The sequence below is a fragment of the Crotalus tigris genome, unplaced genomic scaffold (assembly GCF_016545835.1).
Source record: "Crotalus tigris isolate CLP2741 ecotype Arizona unplaced genomic scaffold, ASM1654583v1 scf7180000019068.10715455, whole genome shotgun sequence".
Lineage (NCBI taxonomy): Eukaryota > Metazoa > Chordata > Lepidosauria > Squamata > Viperidae > Crotalus > Crotalus tigris.
The window spans coordinates 1796206-1820555 of record NW_024097358.1 but is presented as its reverse complement, the minus strand read 5'-3'; the positions used below and the strand labels follow the sequence as shown (position 1 = coordinate 1820555).

General features: G+C 40.8%; 1 protein-coding gene across 3 annotated transcripts in view; it reads right to left on the bottom strand.

Moving 5' to 3' along the window:
* The window catches only part of AGBL1 (ATP/GTP binding protein like 1), a 266603-nt gene that overhangs the window by 168366 nt on the left and 73887 nt on the right, over window positions 1-24350 (bottom strand). For all 3 annotated transcript variants that reach the window (XR_005558631.1, XM_039359254.1, XM_039359255.1), the window contains exon 18: window positions 3455-3635. Coding sequence is in view for 2 of the 3 variants with exons in the window: in XM_039359254.1 (XP_039215188.1) it covers window positions 3455-3635 (181 nt within the window). In the remaining variant the exon portion in view is untranslated. The remainder of the gene's footprint in view (window positions 1-3454; window positions 3636-24350) is intronic.

Genomic DNA, 24350 nt, shown 5'->3' with positions numbered 1-24350 from the left:
CCAGAGATGCATTTCCTTCTTGTCATTAAGGCAGTGGCCCAGAATGAAAAGTGTGATGGAGGAGAAAGGTATGATCGATGCTTTGGAGAAATATGAACGTTTCAAAGCTCCCATCACTCACCTGCCCCTTCAAAGAGGATTCTATTCTATTCTATTCTATTCTATTCTATTCTATTCTATTCTATTCTATTCTATTCTATTCACTAAGCCCCTCTAAATTTAACATTTGGCAATCAACCAGAATTGGCTAGGTCCTGCCAACTGTGATTCTCCAGAACTAAATATCCCTGAATTCAGTAGGACTTTTCCTTTTAAGATTGCTCAGGAAAGGCACTTTGCAATGCACAGCATGTCATTTTACACAATGCAAAAAAAAGGTACTTTAATTGCAGATAACCAATTAGAGAGTAATCTCTTTTTTTTTACATTTTAATAAAAGGAAGGGAAAACTCAATCATTATCTTGCTTTAAATTCTGTGTAGGATCGTTCCAGAGTAAATGTTTGACAGTACATCAAGAGAGAAGTTTTAGACATTGATCCTAAATAAAAGAATGTGGGTGTTGCATAAGCTTTTTTAGCCTGAGAAATTCAGAAAGATTATGCTGTTTTATGCGTATTTACTCACATGTACGTTCCAATGACTTTAAAGAAGCTTTCTATCAAATAAAACTGCAGCCTTAATAAAGTAGCCTATCTAAGGAATACAGCTATTTTTTTTTAAAAAAAAAAAAACATTTTTATGGCAACTAGCTATTATTCAAGATTTCTTCCCTTACAATAATCATCTTTAACACTGAGGTCATTATGTAAAAAATCAGCTTTTCCTGACTCAGGCAATGAATTTTAAGATAATTTACCAAACCACTAATTATTATATTTTCCCAGGTTAATCAGTCAATACAAAGCACCATCTTCATTAAATACATTAAACACACACACACACACTGCCACTCTTACTGAATTGCTGTAACATTTATGTTAATTTGCCAAATAACTGATTAATTGGCTAAAAGGCGGGCAATTAATTTACCATAAAATGGATTAATCAGTTAGCAGTCTTTATAAATACAAGCTTGGAGAACTCTTAAATGGATAAGTGGTGCCTAATCCTGGATTCCAACCATACACGATTATAAGATAAGGCTGTATAATAAAAACAGGTTTTTTGAATGATGTTGAATTGCATCAAATTATGATGGCTGGTCACAAAATCAGCCAGACATTTAGACTGGATTTGGCATTTTCATCCACCTATCGAGTCCTTTCCAAGGTCCTGGGATAGGCTGATATTGAGCATGGAGGTTTGTCTCCGAGCTTGTGGGTTGGTTTCCAAACGTTTCGTTACCAGGCTAACATTACCAGGCTATCAGCAGAATTTAGAGGATGTCAGTGTGGGTGTTTTTCTGCTTATAAGGGCTTTGTGTGGTCAGTAGATTACATGAGGTGATGGTCACATCAGGTGAGGTCTTGTGATGGGTCAGGTATGGGTAACATCAAGTGAGGATCTTATGATGGGTCAGATGTAGGTGACATCAAGTGAGGGTCTTGTGATGGGTCAGGTGTAGGTCACGTCAGGTGAGGGACTTGTGGTGGGTCTTGTGGTGGAGAGGTCACATCAGCTAAGGGTCATTGGAAGATGAAGTGCTGGTGGGGGGCTTGCATGGGCTGGTTGAGGTCGGTGCCCTCACTAGTTGGCTGTGCAGCTGATTTGAGTTTTGAGGGGTTCATAGGCTGATTGTAGATTGATGTGTCTTGATGGAATTGCTTGTGGAGTGCCAGGCTTTGATAAAATCATGTGCAGGGTGGGTGGTAGCATGGCCGATGATTCTCATATTGCTCCAATCATGATGTCAGAGTGACACCGAAGAGTAGAGGGTAGAGATTAGAGATTTAGGATTGTGGTGGTTGACTGCCAGCTGGTGTTCACAGATTCTGGTTTTTAATTGACATGATGTCCATAGGCAGATATTGTTGTTTTCCAGAGACAGAAAAGCAGATATCCACTCTTAGGAGGGCTGGCAAAAGCATGCCAAGTCACCCACCCTTCTTTCCTTGGAAGTGAGCATGGGTAGTGCCAAGAGCAAACTGAATGTTCATATACCAGAACAGATCCAAGAGAAAGCAATGGTTTGAAATAAAATCCTTTCTTGGGTTCCCTAACAGGTTGTTATATACCCATTCACAGATTTCCTATTTCCTACTGGTGTCAGCATCAGAGCCTTGCATGCTCAATTCTCAGTGGACTCTAGTGGGGGGGGAGGCATCTTAATAGCCTCATTATATCTCAATCCTCTTGGCAATCACCTCTCAAGCTTCCTATTAGAAGAAGTGATTTGTGATGCCCAGTCAGCCTGCACATCTCTCTTGCACACCGTTCCCACTAACAGGAGGCAGCTCTTTTCCTGAGCACTCTCTCTACATATTATATTACATCCTCATCCCTCCTCACTTGTGATCTCCTGAATTGGTTTCCCTTCTCTACTCTCTATTGTGCGTTTTATTTATTTCCATGCAAAGACGTCACCATCCATATGAAAAGGGATAGGTAACATCCTGGTTTCTTAGCCAGATAGATAAAGCCATCATCTCAAGAGTAGAAACCCCATGAGATTCCCAAGGTATTGTTAGCTACCTTTTGACAGATCCCACTCTAACACTCAGTGGGTGCGTGTTGAAATTGGAATTCACAGTTTAAAGGAGCCACCTTATCCCTACTCCAATAGCACACCAAACCATATTTTGCTAAGAGTCAAAGTTTAGGGGATTTATTTATTTAAGTGCAAGCACTCTCTAAGTGGTGTACACCAGTAAGCAATGTATATATATATATATTTACATTGCCCCCAACAATCTGGGTCCTCATTTTACGTACCTCGGAAGGATGGAAGGCTGAGTCAACCTTGAGCCGGTGAGATTTGAACTGCTGACCTGCTGAACACAGTCAGCTAAAGTGGCCTGCAGTACTGCACTCTAACTGCTGCGCCACCTCGGCTCATTGTCAGTGTCAGTGTTCTTCTGCTTACAATAGTCTACATTTCTGTGGTCAGCAGGTCTTGTGATTGGGAGGTCTCCTCAGGTGAGGGTCTTGTGATGGGTCAGGTGTGGGTCACATGAAGGGAGGGTCTTGTGGCGGAGAGGTCATGTCAGGTGAGGGTCTTGTGATGGGTCAAGTGTGGGTCGTGTGAAAGGAGGGTCTTGTAGTGGAGAGGTCATGTCAGGTGATGATCATTGAGAGATGAAGTGCTAATTGGGGGGGTTGCTTGGGGGGGTTGGGGGAGCTCCTTTCATGTCCCTGGCAGAACCTGGAGTGAAGGACAGGAGCTCACCTCACCCCACTGCAGCACTCAGATCTCAAACGTGGGATTGCTAACTTCCAACCACACGAGCCACTATGCTCCCTAAGTAATTGCAGCAATACAAAAACGCAACAAGTATTTAAATAAAATAACTCACTGGCCATTGATGACTCCATCTGGATTCAGCATGGGGATAATTTTAAAGATGAAGCATTGCCGCAGGAGATTAGCAAGTGGATCGTTGCTGAGGAGGAACTCCAGAGTCCCCTTCATAACCCAGCTGGAATTGCTCTCACCAGGATGAACCCGTGCCGTGAGTACAATATAAGGACGCTCACCTAAAGAAAGAAAAAGTACTTTTTATATCCACAGACAAGAATATTTGTAATGCAAGGTTGAACTATGGGGTCCTCGTGGTTCTCTGAGCTTGGATGTTTTCTTGCAGACATTGTATTCCTCTACTAGGTAACATTATCAGTCCGAGGAGGGGGTTTGCTCTTAGTTTATATACAGGTGGTTTGCCCTGTCATACTTTTTATATTTTTTTCCCTCTGCTTATTTAGTATAGTGCTAATAGCAGTAATATCTAGGCCAGGGGTAGGCAACCTTGGCTCTTTTATGACTCTTGGACTTCAACTCCCAGAATTCCTGAGCCAGCATGAAAACCTCTCCATTTCTCCTCAGCATGGCTGGCTCAGGAATTCTGGGAGTTGAAGTCCATGAGTCATAAAAGAGCCAAGGTTGCCTACCCCTGCACTAGAGCCAACCGATTAAAAGACTTCTTTGAAACAGTGGCAGTGGCTGTTAGAACCAATAAAAAGCAGCGAGACTTCAGTCAGTCCAATCTCTTACTGGGAGGTTGATGTACATCCCAGCTCTTATTTACTGTCTCATTTTAGACATCATTACACTACCCAGCAAACATAATTCCCGTCTCTCTCTTGTTCAGATAATGAACCGCCACTTCTGATTCCAAACCCCTTTCAAGGTTTGCCAATAATAAAGGGAGGAGAATGAAATATCTTCTTTCTGAAAATGATGTGCATTGACAATCTTGATCCGTGGCTGGCAGCCTCTCTGACAATTATATGATTTGATGGGTGACACTTCGCGAGGGATGGCTTTCGTTCTGTGGGGAAACTGCCGCCGATAGCACCAGCCAGCTTTCAAAAACCTGCTTTTTCATGCTTAGCCAGATCAGTTCTCGGAGATGAAAAGCTGCATTTAGTTGCCTCAGAGGGTTTGGATGTAGGCAAGGACAATGCAAGAAATGTACAGGTAGTCCTCGGCCTACCACGGCCCATTTAATGAGCGTTCAAAGTTACAACGGCACTGAAAAAAGTGACATGACCATTTTTTACACTTACGACCGTTGCAGCATCCCCAGGGTCACGTGGCAACTGACTCATATTTATGATGGTTGCAGTCTCCTGGGATCCTGTGATCCCCTTTGGTGATCTTCTGACAAGCAAAGCCAACGGGGCAGCCAGATTCACTTAACAACCGTGTTGCTAACTCAACAAATGCAATGATTTACTTAGCAACGGTGGCAAGAAAAGTCGTAAAATGGGGTAAACCCCCTTAACAAATGTTTCACTTAGCAACATAAATTTTGGCCTCAACTCTGCTCGTAACTCGAGGACTGCCTGTACTTCTCACTTCTAGGAAAAGAAGCCATTGCTGTTTGCACTTCAGTGGCCCCATGGATCTTTTCCAATGGTGTTGGCTCAAGAGCACCAGCTGGTTGACCTATGCTCCAAGCAGGGACACAACCCGCCTTCTGTAGTGGCTGTGTGGTGTAGTAAGGTTGAAGCTCTAACTATTAGCGGTAGTATCAATAATAATAGTACAATAATTAGGCCAACACAGTGCTGGGCTGCATTAACAGAGGGATAGAATCAAGATCACGCAAAGTATTAATACCACTTTACATTGCCTTGGTAAGGCCACACTTGGAATACTGCATCCAGTTTTGGTCACCACTATGTAAAAAAGATATTGAGACTCTAGAAAGAGTGCACAGAAGAGCAACAAAGATGATTAGGGGACTGAAAGCTAAAACATATAAGGAATGGTTGCTGGAATTGGGTATGTCTAGTTTAATGAAGAGAAGGATGGGGGGGGACATGATAGCAGTCTTCCAATATCTCAGGGGCTGCCACAAAGAAGAGGGAGTCAAGCTATTCTCCAAAGCGCCTGAAGGCAGGACAAGAAGCAACGGATGGAAACTAACCAAGGAGAGAAGCAACCTAGAACTAAGGAGAAACTTCCTGACAGTTAGAACAATTAGCCAGTGGAACAACCTGCCTCTAGAAGCAGTGAATGCTCCAACACTGGAAGTTTTTAAGAAGAGACTGGACAGCCATTTGTCCAAAATGGTGTAGGGTTTTCTGCATGAACAGGGGTTGGACTCAATAACCTCCTAGGTCCCTTCCACTTTATTATTATTATTAAAAGGAGTTGAGATACATATTTCCCCTTCCCGTTCCAACGCCACTGACTGCTGACACACACACCTCCTGCTTTCCTATATTTTGTTTGCTTTGCTTTGTTTTTTCCTACCATCATGATTTAGGGCCGGTCTCTGTTCTTATTGCTTGAATGAAACTTATAGGGCTACACACTCGTGGCTAGGAATTGCACTCATGAGAGCCCTAATGGACAACAGCTATAAATAGCGCATGGCCGGATAGCACGCATTGCTTTCTTCTCGTTCCCGTTCTCTCTAATAACCGATGACTATAGCTGTTAACCATTCTGATCTATTCTCGCCATTCGATAAAGCATAACAACACAATTGTGGTCTTCATTTCTGATTTAAGAGATGAGCGCTAGCAATCCACCAATAATTTTGCCAATAATACTGCAAAATCCAAGGCTGTGTTTTGCACAGGTTAAAGAGGAGAGGAGACAAATGAACAGATGTGGGTCACAACTTCTGTTCTGCTGGAATAATTTCAAACATTACCCCATTCCCTAGGGCTAAGTGGAGTCAGCTTCTTCCAAAAGTTCCATGTTGCAACTCATCTTCTCCCTGCCCCTATACTTAATTTGCTGGAACTGATATTTTTGGGAAGGGTGCAACACCCCGCTCATCAAACCGGGAAAATGGTGAGTATGTTGTGGTTTTATTTCTCTTTCCATATCCTTAATATTTTCTGGCTTTTGATAGCAGGGGTGATGCACCCTTCTCAATATCATTTCCACCAGCAAATTAAGTAAAGCATCAAGCAGAAATAACCTTCTGGGCTAAACGACCATGATCTAATTTTCGGGTGTTCTATCATTTTTTCTGGAAGTTGTGGCTGACATCTTGAGAGGCCAAGCAATCTATTTCATAGTGTACTTTTCAGCATCTCACAGGCAACTGAACAAGGACAGACTGGTATCTTAATCTACACCAAGATTAAACAGCCCTTAAATAACCAGCTGCACAAAAAAACGTGTAGCAGCTTCATCTCAGCAACAACAACAAAAAAAAAAACCAAGCAGGAGCCTATCTCAAAAAAGGGCCAATCAGGCAATAGTTCACTTGGATTTTCCTTAAAACAGAACAACCAGAAGCTTTCCTGGATAAAGAACCAAACAGAAACTAGTTTACTCTGATTCCAGTGACATGGACCAATTAGAAACTGGCTGAACTGGAAAGATCCATCAGAAGCTAGATTACCGATTTACAAATACAACAGCCCAGACAGCCCTTGCTTGCTCAGTTACCCCTGAACAGCCAAGAGATATCCCATTACAATTAGTGCTTGACTGAGGACAGCCACAAAAACCTAAACCAGCATAATTAAAGTATATTCTTTGGGGTGACCATTTTTTGGTCCAAAGAAATCCCATCAAACAAATATCTGCCTTCACAATAGGATGGATGATGTTCTTCCAAGATGATCTAGTCTAGGATCATGGAAAACATTTCTCCTCTATTTGTTCTACCGTAATTTTGGTGAAATTCTCGCGGATGAGGGCTAGTCTTATTGCATGTTCAAAGTAGCTGGAGGAACAGTTAAAAAGGTCTTGCCTTCCATTCTTCCCTCCATTCCAATCTTCTCTTCTGGGAAGCTTTGCAAGCTCTCTTCATTGTCAAGGAAAGAGCTCAGAAGAGAACTTTTAGCAAAAGGGGTTCTATTTGATGGTGGCGCAGTGGATAGAATGCAGCATTGCAGGCTGACTCTGCCCACTGCCAGGAGTTCAATCCTGACCAGCTCAAGGTTGACTCAGCTTTCCAGCCTTATGAGGTTGGTAAAATAGGACCCAGATTGTTGGGGGCAAAATGCTGACTCTGTAAACCTCTTAGAGAGTGCTGTAAAGTATTATGAAGTGCTATATAAGTCTAAGTGCTATTGCTATTTTCCTCAAATTTGAAATAAAAAAGAAAGTACCACCAACAATAGCATCCTTCACCAACTCAAAACAACAAAGGCACAGTAGGCGTCTGTTGTGTCCTGAGCCTGCAAGAGCTGAAAGCAGACTCAGAATTGTTGCAAATGGTCCCGGGCAAGCCAAAACCTGCCCAAGACCAGACAGAGTGGCGCCAGCCTTATGCGCATGGTTCACACTGTCCAGGCCTGTGTGCCTTTTGCTGTTTGCTTGGTTGTAGGAGAAAGTAATAAAGAGCTTGTTGTTTTTCACCATGTGTCTTCATCAATTGCCAATGAATGGAAAACACAACAGCATCCCTGTGGTTTTACCCCAGTAGTCGGGACTGACTTTAGGGGTGTGTGTGCTCATCTTTCTTTCTTAAGCCAAAGAGCCAGCATTGTCCAAAGATGTTTCCATGGTATGTGGCCAGCATGACATCAAAGTGTATGGCAAAACATGGAACGCTGTTATCCTCCTACATACCTATAGGTGGTACCTATTCATCTACTTGCATTTGCATGCTTTCAAACTGCTAGTTTTGCCGGAGCGAGGACAAATGACAGAAGCTCAAAGAAAAAAGCAAACTCAAAAACGCCATCAAGAGAAATTTAAAAGAATTTCTTAAGCATCCTAAAAACCTTGCAGAAAAAGAGAAGCTGGATATTTCTTGAGAAAGACAGCTTCAGTGCAACAGAGATGATACTAGTGGCCCATGGAGACCTTACCAGCTATGCTGCCTTGCACTTTTGCCCATCAAAGGCATAACAAACTCAAGCAACATCAGAACAGAATGGAATAAATCTATACACAGTTATTATACAGCATTCCTCCCATACTGATGCATGTACCAGTACGTTATGTGCAACTTCCACAGGTTTGAATAGTGTACAATTACCCTGTTGATCAATACTGCTTAAGTGTGGGGCCCCTAATTTACAGCTGTCTAAAGTCTTCATCAGCTCCTCCTTTGGCATTTGCAAGATTGTCAGCACATCTTTATTTATATGTATTGCTCAGAGCTCTTGATGACTCCTGGAAGCACAGTTCATTGTTGTGATGGGTGATTGAAGCCCAGGGCTTCACTGGGAAAACTGCCCAACTGCCCAGAGTGAAAAAGATAAGCTGGGGGGAGGGGAATAAAGAGCCCTGTAAAAGTCAAGAAGAAAAGAGGAAGAATGCTCTCCCGATCACTTTCTGACAAATGGGATGTTCCCCCCCCCCAAGGCAGCTGTTCTGCAGACAGGCAATCCTAATCAATGCAACATGCACTCAGAATCTAAACTTGTAACAGTAACAGAGTTGGAAGGCACCTTGGAGGTCATCTAGTCCAACCCACTGCTTTAGCAGGAGACTTATACTATTTATGATAGATGGCTGTCCAGTCTCTTCTTAAAAGCCTGTAGCGTCGGGCTACCCACAAAGGCAATTTGTTTCACCGGTTAATTGTTCTCACCATTAGGAATTCTCTCCTTAGTTCTAGGTTGCTTCTCTCCTTGGTTAGCTTCCATCTGTTGTTTCTTGTCCTGCCTTCAGGCGCTTTGGTAAATAAGATGGCCCCCTCTTCCTTGTAGCAGCCCTTCAAGTATTGGGAGACTGCTATCATGCTATCATATTATCATGTTATCATGCTATCATGCCCTCATGCCATCATGACTCCTCAACCCCAAAGAAAGTGGCTTCCTAAATGGATCTGGTTCTGCAAAAGGTGTACATCCTACGCAAGGCCTTTCAAGGATCTCCATGAAGATCAACTCTTTAAAGTTATTTGGTGGCTGTGTCACGCCGAGCTCTTTCTGGATTCTGGGGGAAGTTGCCAAGGAGTTCAGGTAGGCCATTTATCTCTACAGAAGCCTCATGTGGCACATAACCTTCTCAGGGAACGTAAATAACAAAAAGGGGGAAGCGCAGGAACCGTTTTTTTTCTGCTACATAAACCCTCATCCAACATACCACGTCTTGTTACACCGCACTGCATTCTGACATGCTCAAATGGAAGGCAGCAATGCTAACAGATGCCAGTTAGGGGGTGGGAAAGGGAAGGGAGGGGGAGAAGAGTGGGCATTTCAGTTTGATTCAAAAAGGAAGGGAATAAAATCTACCATGGGCAGGATTGATCCCAGCAGTACAGCACAGATAATAAGTCCACGGGAATTGGGCACTAATATATTCAGACACATAATACATATATATTCAGATTAGCCAAGGTTCTCTGGGATCCGTGTGGCAAAGGCATTTCCAGTCCTGCTTGTTTTTTGACTACAAATGCTAAGTTAAATTGTAAATTTCATGAAACTAGTTTTTTTTATCCCCTGAATTATGCTATTTCCTCTTATATGCAGTAGAATGGGATTAATCATGCCTGAAGTGGTAGCATGGCATTTGTTCAGAAGATAAGCAGCAAACACTGTTTTGAATGCTCTTCTATATGGAGAGCCTATCTCCTCTTCCTCAGAGGCAGAATTTACACTTTAAAATTATTTAATATAGAAACTGAAATTCCTTACTGAGGTACTGCAGTTCAAGAACACAAAAGGTACAGTCAGGACTTTCTGAACTGGAAAACTTTACTCAGATAAGATGGTAAATTAAATAACGGGAGGAGAGAAAAAAAATAGAAGGATCAATATCCACAAGCCACATTTGTATTTTGCTAGCCTCAGACGGGAGCTGGGCATATTCTACAGCCAGGCAAAAGGGAAGAGAGACTCTTTAGAGTTGTTCCTGAAAGCGAGAGAGATGGAAAACACCACATCGTCACACAAGATTAAACAAAGCAAATGATAAACTTTTTAAAATTGTGAAATGCTGTTTAGGAAGTCTCGTGAAAAGGTGAGAGATTATTTTCCAGAAATGAAGTGAGAAACTTTATTGCCACTTGAAAAATGGCTATCACTAACATATGTGGTTTCCATCTTTTTTTAAAAAAATGGCAAATTAAAATATATATATATTACAAACCACTGTTGCCCTCAAGATTCAAAATAAGTCTACACAGGAAGAGGTAGCCCATCATGGAATGCGTCTGTCTTACTCCTGCCTTATCTGAATGAATCCAGTGGCATCTGACCACCATTGAAAATGGCATTGGATGAGATGAACCATGGAGAATTAGTTTGGTCTAGTGATTAAGGCATCAAGATAGAGACCAGGAGACCGTGACTTCTAGTCTTGCAAAATTGCCACCAAAGAAGTTTTTCATTGAGTTCTCCATAAAAGAGACAAATGTAGTTGCTGTCAGGTCAACCTTGATTTCAAGCTTGTGATTTCATAGACACATCCAGATAGTTCTTTGGGCAATAATATGGGAATGACTTGTCACATTCATCCGGGATGCTATTTCAGTTTCCTAATCTAGTCCAGAACCCTGGAATTTCTTGTAGGATACTAAATGCATTCAACCCTGCTTAGCTTCCAAGACCAAACAAGATTGACCAGAAGCTGCAACCTGCTGAGTGTATTTTTAAATTCAATATTCCTTTCATCATAAACTTCCAAGTGCTTCTGACGTCTTCCTCTGACAGTTTTCATCCTTGCTTTTTCTCTCCTTCCTAATCCTGCTTCAAAGCATCTATGTTCAGGCATAATTTTTGGATTACAGCACCCGGGTGGGGAGGAAGTAACAAAAAAAATCCCCTTGTTTCTTCCTTACACTATATATCTGCCTCTATAATACACACCAAACCTTTGGTAGTGTTGCACATAGTAAATAAGAACATTACAAATGTTAAATTGCTTTTTACCCATGAACTGCCTTGTTCTCCATTTTCGTATCCTAGTGGGGTTGTTTCATGAGCTGTGTTGCCTGGCAACCTCCTTTTGTGCTAGCATGGTGTGAATGGACTAAATCTTTTGAAAGAGAAAGGATCTGAAAAGACCAGGCCATAAAGAGAAGAGTTCCAGACATTGGGACATGATGCTTTTACTCACTGTTAAACGAATGACCCAAGAGAGTTGGTGATTTCATGTAAAGGCACAGTTACTAGCACAACAAAGCAATGGGCAATGTAACATTAAGCACAGACTTGTACAAGGGAAGCCCCAGGAAGTTTCAATCTATCTACAACATTCTGAAGCAGCTGTCACCACCACGCAGTGGCACATTTGCACTGCATGGAGTACAACCTCACCTGTTCAAGAGAGAAAAAGGTTAAGAGTTAGCAATGAGAGCTAACAAGGCAACTGGATGGGCAAGACTAACCAACAGGGAATGAGGAAATGGTTGTTAATCTGCCAATCAACAGGACCTTTACACAGAAGCTTTTAAAGCCAAGTATTCAGAGCACCACCCAAGTCTCCTCTTGGGCCCTCAAAGAGGTTCCATCAAAGTTTTGACTCCTGAGCAAGCCCTTGGTCTGAGCAGATTTTTATCATTTGGAATCTTTGGTTTAGATCACAATGGAATGAAACTGAATGAGCAAGTGTCACAAGGCCCAGGAGGGGTCTTACTAACAGGGACCTTGAAAGTAGCTGATCATATTGAAGTTTGGACCTGGCCTCCTAAATTGGGTTGGCCACAGTATTCACAGTGCTACTCAACAGCCAATGGCCAGGGGTTTATATTCATATTCAACAGCCATTACATACTTCAACAGGTGATTTGTTGATATGCATGAAATACACTTCGTTTCATTGTGGAGTGCTGTTGCCTACTTAAGACTGGCGTCATTAAACTGGTCAACAGTAGCCAGGAGTGTAATGAACAAACAGGGAAAAATCAACGTGGTATCAGGGTCTTTATTCGGACAGAATCAAACCCTCTTCAGAGACACATGAGGGGCAGCACAGTGGTGAATAGAATGTGAAGGATGTGTGTATATAATGTATGTTCTTGTTTGTGGTTTTGACTTGTGTGTAGTGTGCACTGTGGACAGCATTTAATTTTGTTGTGAGTTACACAATGACAATAAAGATATTCTATTCTATTCTATTCTATTCTATTCTATTCTATTCTATTCTACTCTACTCTACTCTATTCTACTCTATTCATCATATTATCTAAAGTAATTTTTTGTCATGGCAGCCTGGATGGATTCTACCCATGTCGCCCTTTTTTTCTCAAGTTGATGTTTCCTCCCATTTAGACTCAACAGTAGCAATGGTAGTTCTCAGCCTGGAGTCAGGGAAGACAAAGGACTAATAATTCAACTTCCAGGATCACTGGAACTGAGAACAGAAGACAACAGATGGTAACATCTCATGCCTGCTTCTGCCTCCATTTGCAATGCCATTGTTATTTCCTAACACCAAAGTCATTCTTATAAATGCAGACTATACTAAATTGGAGTCAAAGTGGCAGAAATATCCATTATACACTGTTGCCACAATATCTATTTCAAAGCCTGAATTTATTCTGAAGCAGGAGGCAATTTGAGATCCTCTTAAGCATTTTATGTTGATTGCTGACTTCTATATGTTTTGAAAATAGGGTCTGGGATAGGTGCACCATATAATTTCTGTAAATTGCTTCGCAGAGTGGAGGTAGGTTTCCCAAAACATGATTTCTGAGGAGAAAGGGTTCCAGAAGCTCATATCTTTGGATGAGCCTTACTAGTGGTGAATTAAATGAAATTGTGGCCTTTTCACACCATTGTATGCTACCTGGGCGAAATACGACAATCGCAGCCTCTACAATCTAAGGTCCCTTCTACACTCATCTGAGCAGGATCTGGAAGCAAAGCAGGTTATGCTTGAGCATAATTTATTGAGTAGAGAGGCTGAATTTCTCCAGAAGAAAAAAGAATCTCTTTAATATTTTTTTTTTCAAAACTGGTGTCTCACTTACAATACTAGTATCACTGCTGAAAATTAATCCTGATGGCACATTCAGGAACATTCATCCTGATAACTTCCCATGTAATCTGCCTCAAGATATTGGAGGAGAAGCAGCATATTAAATAAATAAACAAACAAACAAGCAAACAGAAGCAAACAAACAAGCATGCATATATTTAAGGAGGTAAGGTCACCACCAGGTACATAATACTGCATTGTGACTGAAATATATGGCAGGGGCATTTATTTCAAATCACTGAAGAAGATCTGATAGTGAGAAGGAAATTGATCAGGAGGAAAAGATAAGGACTTGTTTAAAGCCTTACATGGACTTTTTTGCTGAAAGAAGAAAAAAAATGAACGGAGGAAATGGATTAGAAAGGGGGAGAGAGAGGGGGGGGGAGGGAGGGAGGGAGGGAGGGAGAGAGAGAGAGAGAGAGAGAGAGAGAGAGAGAGAGAGAGAGAGAGAGAGAGAGAGAGAGTTGGCAGTTCCTTGAGAGAAAGAATGATGGGAATCAAAATTCTGTTTTCTTTCTTTTTTCACTTTCTTTTTTCTTATTTCCTATCTTTTTTCTTTTCATCTTTATACTTTTATTATATTGCAAAATTTTAATTTAATATATTTGAAACAAAAGAAATTAACAATAGGGAATAAAATTAACGTCTTCTCTAGGCTACTGCTCTTCTGACTTCACTCTCATATGCCTTTGAAACTCTTCCCCAGCCTGGGATAAAGTCCTGGAAAAGTGAAATATACTTAACATAAGAATTAATCCAGGCTTACACTCAGCCTATGTGGAAACAAATCAGGCTCCTGTCTTCAGTTACCTGAATCTACAGATCTCTATCTCCATCTAGTGATTTATACTAAGCATGCAAGAGGGGCTGAATTTAAGAACATATGTTTAATTTGCATAAAATAATCTAAGCTTGAAACTGGTAAAAGCACAAGACCCCAGGTTGCTGGCTGTGAAGCAGTAAGGTCAGTACATTAGCCAACCCCTTTGGAAGGGCCGGCTGAAAACGAATTGTCCGATTTTGCAACAGGTGTATTTTTTTTCCCCCTTTTCAGCAGCCATTCGAAATGTTGCTCTTTAAATGAAAAAAAAACAATAGAACGAAGAGTTTATCTGAAACCTTCTGGGTACTGGAAATGTTAATAATTCAAAGAAATAAAATCTCAATTTTTTACTAAGTGGAACAGCACTGCTAAAACAAAAACAAAAAAAATATCAGGAGAGGCCATGTCCTCTCATTTTCGTAGACATGCATCCATGTGCATGCATGCTCACAAACACCAATTTGAAGCTGACATATAATTGCTCCTCTGGAGCACTTCATTTATTCTATGCCAGACGCGCATCTGTTGCTTGGCAGAACACCTTCATGGGAGAGTTGCCTTCAGAAGACTGTTTGAAAATGACTACAAATGATCCTTAGGTTTGGTTCTGTTTGGCAGGGGCACAATTGCTCCTGGAGTCTGCTTTCTCTATTCCTTTCTCAGTGTTAAAATCAGCATAGCCCGAGCGGTGCGTTTCTGTTAATCCTCATTCCCAACTCTATGAACAGGAGCCAAACACCTCTTCCATAGGGCGGCACTAAACCTGTTTGCAAAGTTAAGGGAAGGGGGAAAGAATTAAAAAAAAAAAAAGATGGAAGGCTAGGATCAAAGAGAATCTTGTAAAGTCTTATGCATTTAAGACACGGTGAGAATTCATAAGACCCTAGTAAGACCACACCTGGAATACTGCTGTCAATTTTGGTCACCATATCACAAAAAAGATGTTGAGAGTTTGGAAAAAATTCAGAGAAGAGCAACTAAGGTGATCAAAGGCCTGGAGACTAAAACATACGAAGAACGGCTGCGGGACTTGGGTTTGGTTAGTCTAAAGAAAAGAAGAAATAGGGGAGACATGATAGCGGTGTTTCAGTATCTGAGGGGCTGCCACAAGGCAGAGGGGGTCACTTTGTTCACCAGAGCACCAGAGGGCAGGACGAGAAACAATGGTTGGAAACTGATCAAAGAGAGAAGCAACCTGGAATTAAGGAGAAACTTCCTGACAGTGAGGACAATCAACCCGTGGAACAGCTTGCCTCCAGAAGTCGTGGATGCTCCATCACTGGAGGTTTTTAAGAAGAGACTGGACATTCACCTGTCTGAGATAGTATAGGTTCTCCTGCTTGAGCAGGTGCTGGACTAGATGACCTCCAGGGTCCCTTCCAGCTTTATTCTATTCAACTCAAATTTTGATCACCTGACCAGAAGGATGCTAAGATGCTTGTAAATGAAGAACCAGTTGTGAGTTACTTTTTTCAATGCCGTTGCAATTTTGAATGGTCACTAAACAAAGGGCTGTAAGTTGAGAACTACTGTACCCGTGAAACTCTTTCAGCTTGCTATTGATCATCTGTACAGTATTCAGGATCACATTCCCAACATTATATAAATGGTTGCTGTGCTCTTTTTGGGGGGAGGGGGATAGTTTTGAACTTTGCATAGAAACCGTGAACCTTCTGGCATCTCAATGTATAATTTGTTTTTCCTCTCTCTACTGATAGATGGTGGGAAAATTGGTAGAAATGCTTGCCATCTGATGACAGGCCCTGTGCATTAGATGGAATGTGATATAATCAACATCTTTTTGATGCCACTTGCCTTATTTCCAGATTCCAAAGGGAGAAAATTAGATTTTCGGGGGATTTGGTCATCTTGAAATGTTTCTGCTAAAAATTGCAGACCAGTATCTACTTTAGTTATGCAGCTTGGCATGTCAGAATAAGTAAGCATCAAATTCAACTTGCTTCCAGAAGTTGTAAATGCTCCAACATTGGAGGTTTTTAAAAAGAGATTAGACAACCATTGCTTGAGCGGTGGGTTGGACTAAAAGACCTCCAAGGTCCCTTCAAATACTGTTATTTTGTTAAATTCCACTTCCTCCTGGATAGAAAGCCATTGGTATCTACATAGTGCTATTTTTCTCAATCCATTTTTTTCTCAGATTTACATCAGCAGACATCAAAAAGCCCTTTAAATTAAAAATGCTATTCATTTAACTAAAACAATACATTTGTCAGTGTTAATGACATAAAAAAAATAATGGATGCCTTATATATTCTGTGAAGTTCTCTCTCTCTCTCTCTCTCTCTCTCTCTCTCTCTCTCTCTCTCTCTCTTTTGTTCTTCATTTTTTAAGGAAACTTTTTATACTTGGATTCCAAGCAGGAGGTGCATGACTTCCATCCCACTACAGGCTTCAAATTGCTTTAAAAAGATGCGTGTAGGAAGGGAAGATAAATCTTTGTCAAAAACTAGACTGGATACTTTTAGCCCCATTATGAAAAGCAACTTTTTTTTCCTTTCAAAAGATCAGCAGGCTTTTTATGGGAAGAGGAATACAGAGGGGGTGAACTTGGTGGCTAATAATAGCATGAGATCAATGTATTCCATTCAAACTTTTCTCCGCAGTTCAGGCATAGGCCAAACTGAATATCAAACTTTGTGCAATTTGGGAAGATAGGGAAACAACTTAACAGCTTTCGCAACTGGAGAGTTTAGTATGAACAATGTGAAGTGGAGAGAGCTGGCTTCAATCCTTAATCTGGATTACGAGGAAAATAAGACTTTGTGTGCCACCAGTTCAAATGTTGACAAAGCTACAAAAAAATGCTGACAGCCAGTTTAGTGTAGTGGTTAAGGACCCAGGCTAGACACTGGGAGATGGAAAGTTCTAGTTCCATATCAGGCACAAAGCCAGTAGGTGACTCTGACCTAATCAAAATGCTTAGGAAAAAACTTCTAAGCCCTAAGTATCTCATAGTGGCAAACCACTTCCAAAATTGTGCCATGAATACTGCAGGCAGTGTCCAGGAGTTCACATTGACTCAAAGAAATCCCCACCACCACCCAAAAAAATCTCAATACAGGCTAACAGCCCAGGGAGAACCAAAGTACTTCATGAGTTGCCATTGTTCACAGGCATATTAGGAGAACATTAAAGGAACACAAGAGTTAGAATATATCCTGTGGGATCCTTGGTGCTCTGATCTTGCTTGCACTAATGATATTATGTACTTTGGAAATGAAATGTCTGCAAGAAAACAACCAAGCTCAAACAGCACCAAGCCATATCCTCAATATTTACATTCCTAAATGCTAAATGGCAGTACAAAAGAGCTTTCCATCTCGGTTGGCTTGGCAATGACTGGAAACCACCTTCAGATGTACAGAACGAAGTCAAGATTCAATCAGGATTCACAGAACACAATGCATTGCAATCACATGTTATCCTGCAACAAGGTCGAGATTCAGTTGAAATCGTTTTTTATAGCCTTGTTTTTCAGGAGAATTAGTGTCTAACCAAGTAGGCAGAGAAGCAAGAATGACCAAACCTTGTGAGTCTGCATTATTCTCTTCACCTTCTGAAAAAGGCAGCACAATCTTTCCAACTTTTCATCAACCAAAGCCAACACATGCTAAACTGCATCAAGCAAGAGATGCAAGTAGAAGGGATTCTACTTCTTAGTCACAGAAGGTCATAATGCAATGCTGCTGGGTAAGACAGAATGCTTGAAATGATCCAGTGTTTAGAGCCATCCTTTTTTTTTTTTTTGTTTTCATCTAGAGGTTTGTTAGAAAAATAAAATAAAAACAAAACCAAACAGCAGCATCCTTGACAAGCTCAGCTACTTCTTCCCCACTACAGTTAGTTAAATAAATTTGATGCAGAAAAATAGAAAACAGGTGGTGTTGGTGGTAGGGATGAGACAAAGGCTTATAAAACAATTATGAATTATCAAGGAGATTACATTTCTCACACACACACACACACACACACGTAGCATAACAATTGCAACTGATAGAGCAAATTAGATTCTAAACGCACTAGTGATTTGATAGATATTATTTTACAAAGTGTTAGTGAGAAGGTGTTACTTCTAGGAAATGGAGTTAAGATCCAGAACAAGCCTGGCCAGTTCTGAAACCCAATTACAGAGGGTTCGTTAATGGATATTTAAAAGATAGAGGATGGACAATCAAAGAACAGTGCCATTTCTTGCTTCCCTTGGTACATCACACAGCACATATGAAGACTCATGACACATGAATTGAGCCATGGCTTGTTTCGTTGTTATAGATCCAACCACAATTGGCTAGGTTTGCACAACCATCTAGCTTGATCTTCCCAATGTGGCTTGCTGGAAGTACAATGTCTCCATTGGTGCTTTTCCACTTTTCAAGCTGATGGTTCTAGCTCATTCTTGCATGTAGGATACGTAAATATATACAGTAGATACAGCAGAAGCAGTGGTGGGATTCAAATATGTGAACAACCGGTTCTCTGTGTGGATGCCACTTCCAGAAGTCCATTCTGGGCCTGGGCAACAAAAAATTAGTTACCGGTTCTGCCAAAGTGATGTGAACTGGCTGAATCCCATCACTGAGTAGAGCCCTGGTGGTGCAGGGGTTAGAAGGCAGTTGGAAGTTCAATCCTCAGGGTTGACTCAGCCTTCCATCCTTCCAAGGTTGGTAAAATGAGGATCCAGATTGTTGGGGGCAATAGGCTGACTCTGTAAACCGCTTAGAGAGGGCTGTGAAGCAGTATATATGTCTAAGTGTTATTGCTATAGGAAAACTCATTGGCATGGCAAAAGGAAATAAGATCCATCTTATCTCCTTTGTTCGCCATTCCACTAGCAAAACCAATGTTTTGCGGTCCTCTGTTTATTAATCTGCCCTTCAGTTTGTGAGTTTGTTTTTCACGGTCATCTATGCAAACTGGCTTCCAATCCAGACTGTGAGCAATAGTCAATATGGCAACTCAAAACGTAATGTGTATAACAAAGGCAGATTAGTATTCTGCAGCCAAGGAGATTATGTTTTTCTAAGTCTATTTTTCACATTGTTTTTTGAAAGCAGCAAGAGGAGGAGTTATCACAGATGAAGCTGGGGGTTTTGACCACTTTTTTTTTTTTTTTTTGAAGTGGGGAGACGAGGATTTATTTAGAAATAACTGAATTAGGCATCTTAAGTCTAGGGAAGCCTATAAAGCTATTTTATTGGTTTTTTGAAAGTGAAAAACGCTCCTGAATGTTGGTGGTGCAAATTCCTTGGCTCTAGGGGATTTAGAAAAGAAAAAAAGAAACAGCTGTCCATGTTGGATAGAACAGCAATAAGAAAAATTAGAGCCTTAATATGCGCCCCTAGCTTTGTGTTAGACACACACTTTTTTTTACATCTGATCTTTTAGCTTGTGAGTCTGAGATAAGGTCTTGTGTTGTGCACTTTTCTTACTGTACTCAGAAAACTTTCATCGTAACGTCTTCAAAATGATAATAATAATAAAGGCTTGGATTTTTAAAATCATTTTTGCCCAGGGAATGTGGCTGCTCCTAGATGCTTATTTGAAGAGGCAAAAGAAAAAGGCTTCCTACATTTTTCACAGTCTAGCTTCACACAATTAATATTCACGTCAAAGCCCAGTTTCAGATATTTTCATTCTCATCTGAGACAAATATTTTGTTTCAAGGGCTGTAAGGTGAGATGAAAAAGGGAGATGCTTGTTAACAGCTATTAAGGAACAAAGCAGATGTTCATCTGTTCTTTTGAACACAATGGTGCAGCCATTTCTTTCTCTCTCTTTTTTCTTTATCCTTTCTTTTCTTTCTACTGTGCGCAACTGAAGGAGAAATAGGTGCTGCATTCCAGGAATCCAGTTGGCGTGCAAGAACAGAGAAGCAACTATTGAGTGTTCAAAGTCAGGTAAGAAAATTTAACTGAACTGCAGACTAGAAACGAATTCAAAGCATTTTCTAGAGGGAAAGAGGTTCATTAGGGAAGAGAAATAGGAAAATAACCAGCCCAGTTTGGTTCATGTGTCACCAACAAAGCAAACAGAGGGTACAATTTCTGCTTTTTATGGCAGGGGTGGACAAACCTCAGGTAGTCTTTGGGAAGGAAGCAAAGGCTGTAGCTGGTGACATATGAAGCAAAATGGGCAAAGCTTCTTGGTGTACTGCAGGTCTTGGATTTGGCTAGTCTCAAGAAAAGAAGAAATCAAACTATTTGCAACACCCCTGTAAGAGACATAGGTCCAGCCCCCTTTAAGTCCGTTGACACTTATCTGGTGCCAATGTGTCTTGACTATTAGGAGATCAGATTCTTATGTACGGGTAGCATAGAATAAGATCACAGTCCTTTTGAACTTCATCCTGGTTTCTTGCCCCTGACACATGCTACATATTAACTACATATTTACTCAATGGAACAACTTCCCAAAAGGTCATAATCTCATATATTTCCTACTCCGGGCTCTGATGCACCATTTCTTCCTCCGAAAGTTATTGAAAAGAAAGGGGAAGAGTAGGCACTCTTCATAATTAACATGCAGCAATGCCTGTCATGCAGGGAGAAAGCATAGTTATAATAACTCAGGAGTCAATAATTCATAAAGCCTAATGCATTATTAATCAATTATCGAGGCCCAAATTACATTTAATGAGATTAAGCTGATTGGAGCGCTAAGCTGTTTGAAACATATTGATTTAGTCAATGTGCTTAATTAAACTGTGTACATTTTTTTTCCACACAATCATTAGTTCACAGCGCCCTGCAAAAACGGCCATTGCTCACTGCTCCACTTTCTCATTTCTCTGCGGGTGCGGCTAATTGGGAAGGGCCAGCGAAGCAGCATTGACTGAAAAGAACAGGTCCTCCTTCCCCTTCCAAACATGGAGCAAGCAACCCAGGCAACGGAAGAAATGGGTTTTGCTGGAAAGCTACCATAGTCTGTGCATGCACCAAGCTGAGTTTGCCATTTCCATTAATATATTGTGACATTTTCTAGGAGGGATATGGTTTTCTTTAACTGAGTGGAGGTTAACCGTGGACCACGTGTAAAACTGCAAATCCGTCAAGACCGTACTATTCATTTAATTTAGCATAATTTTCTAACGGAGGAGGAGGAGGAGGAGGAGGAGGAGGAGGAGGAATGTTAAGTTTCACCTAGGCTTGATTCACTATCAGCCCTTTGAGGTACTCCAGTCAAGAAGCACAACAATGGAACACAACTTTAACAGAATCTTGCAAGTTTGAAAGTATTTCTCCCTTCGTTTCCTTTTACTCTTCAGAAAACTTTGGAGCCTCATCTGAAACATCTCCTATGTCCTCCCTCCTTTTGTGGACTGAGATATCCTTTGCATGTGATTCTGCAGTCTGTGGTTCTTCCTCCTCTCTCTCGAGGTCATCCCTACATACTATTACATGCACTGATTCTTAACTGAGAGTCTCCCTCGCACTTGTGAATAACTTCCCTGTGGTCATACCCCTGCACATCCTGTAGTCTTTGGTTTCCCAAACAAGTTTCGCAAGTGAAAACTGTAGGACTTGGATATAAAGAGGATTATCCTTCCGTTCCACCAAATTCATTTCTGGATGCTGTTAAATGCCTTGAGCAGAACGGTTGGAAAGGTAACTAGCTTTGTATTTTGAGAAGATAGCTAAGCTGGGTCAGCCCAGGTTAGCTTTTGGCTTAAGTGAAAAGTCAAAAAGTACACGCAGGAAGAAGGTGATGACAAATTGCTTCTATCTTGTTGCCAAGAACTCTGAATGAAGGTCTCCATGTAGTTATGAGGAGTCAAGCTTGATTTAAGGACATCTTTATCCTTGTTTATCTGGTTTTTCTTAGAATTATCCCATGTTCTTATAATTTTTCATAACATACCTTCCTTGATATTTAATGAAATCCAAAGGTAAAGAAAACTACGGAGTTCTTCCATTCAGGCAAAGAGTTTACGAAGCTTAGCTATTACAATTCTAGCATCCCTCAATATCTAGCTTTGTTTAAAAATATTGAATCAAAGTTTGTTCTATTGAGCCTGAAGAGACTCATGGCAGTTACCCATATAAATAAGCCATAAAACATAATTTTAAATCCATAACAATAGTAACATGGAAAGCTTAACAGTAAGGAAAATAGGAAAAAAAAACATAAGACAACTCTAGGCATCAACCCAATCTAAGCAATGCAGTGATAACCATCAAAGAAATTCCAGAGGATTCTGATCAATAGTCCTCGGAAATGATCCAAGGTAAGAGCTAAAAACATCCCTGGAGGAGGCTATTCTGCAAGGTGGAGTCAACCACAGAAAAATCTCACAAATGGAATCCAGACTGCTTGCCATTTCTATTTTTTTAAAAAATGCAAATACAGGAAGAAAGCTAACAAAGCTTTTGCTGTCAAGCAGCTGAAAAAAAAAATAAGTTTCCTCCAGCACGGAGGTTGCCAAATTTCAGCAGAGCACTTGCAAATATGACAGGATTAAAATTCATGATGGTGGTGGGGTCTCTTTCAAATATAGAAAACCTGAATGTATGTGCACCAAGGTGTTTTTTTATTCCCCTAACAAGATCCTTTTTGAAAACTCCCAGTCAGGCAAGAATGAGGAGTCAAGTGGGGAACTAGTCTTGAATTCTTGCACAGTCACAAGAGACATAAGCCTGACCCTGCACCACCACCAAGGTCCATGAAACCTTATCTGTTTGCTCCAAGGGAAGGCAAACAATCTGGGGAGCTTCTTGTAATATAGGCAGAAGTCAACAAAGTAGCTGACTTGAACCTTTCACAAGACAAGTGATTCTAATTGCTTGTACCTAACACACAAACAAACAAAGACACACTTACACAAATATACATATATGAAAAGGTACACAGAAGCCTTTGTTACCACCAGCAGCGCTTATGAAAAGCAGATGAGTTACCTCACTGTTTTAAACTCAACAGGCTACACAGTAGCCATTCAATTTTTTTTTTAACATGATCATTAAGTCTTTGGCTCATAGGCAATTTAATTTCTCCCATCAGTGCCATTTCTATAAGATGCAGCCTGAGCACAATGCATAATAAAGCATTACACTTTTCATAGCAGAATAGTTCCATTTAGGATCTTTATTTTTGTTTGCAAGCAAGAGCCCCTCACAGGCATTTGCTTGACTTCCAGGTCCCAAAATAGGTCACTGGGGAGGGGCCATAAGATAATGGATATGGAGTTGAATGACCCACATTGACTTTTTGGGAAGCATCTGAGAGACCAAGCTCAATTAATTCTAAGATGGCTCTTCTTTTTTTCTAGAAACAGAATGACACTTTAATAAGCAGGCTCGGGTAACTTGTGAGAATTGATCCATATCTCTAGGATTAGAAAAGGGCTGTGGTACTGGGATGTATAAAACACACGCTTCTTAATAGGTTTCTATGTAAGAGTTGAATATTAGAATGGCTTGTTTCTCCTTTTGCCCATATTCTCTTGGTGACAAGGAATAAGCAATTATTGCAGAAGCAAAGTAGAACAACAGGCAAATTCAAGCAGTTCAGAAATGGTTCCTTTAAGCCACTGGGACACCAATGGCAGGTCCAACCTGAGCCATCTAGCAATAGAGCCCAAGCAGCTTGCTCTGTATACCACTGGAGAAACCCCAGTTGATCTAAGTCCTACTGAACCGAAGGTGCTTTTCAAAAAGGCAACTGGACTTTGTGTTTTTTCCTTGAAAACATTTCACTTCTCATCCAAGAAGCTTCCATGAAGTGAAATGTTTTCAAAGGAACAAAAAAAAAAAAAAATGGAAAGTCCAGTTCCCTTTCAGAAAAGCAACTTTGAGACAACCATGACCTGCGTGATTGAAAATCTCCATACACACAAGTCTTCCTGAACTGCAGTACCAGTTTCACAATGTTTTGAAAATGTATGCAGTATTGGTAAGCTAAAATAGGCAGGACTTCTTTCAACCAGGCACACTTTAGACATTTCAAGAGCTCTCTTGCATTATAAAAAACCATAGTTTAATACACTCAGACCAAGTTAGACAGAGCTAATTGAGGGATCTCAGGCTTAGCTATTAACTCCAAGAAACTCATCATCCAG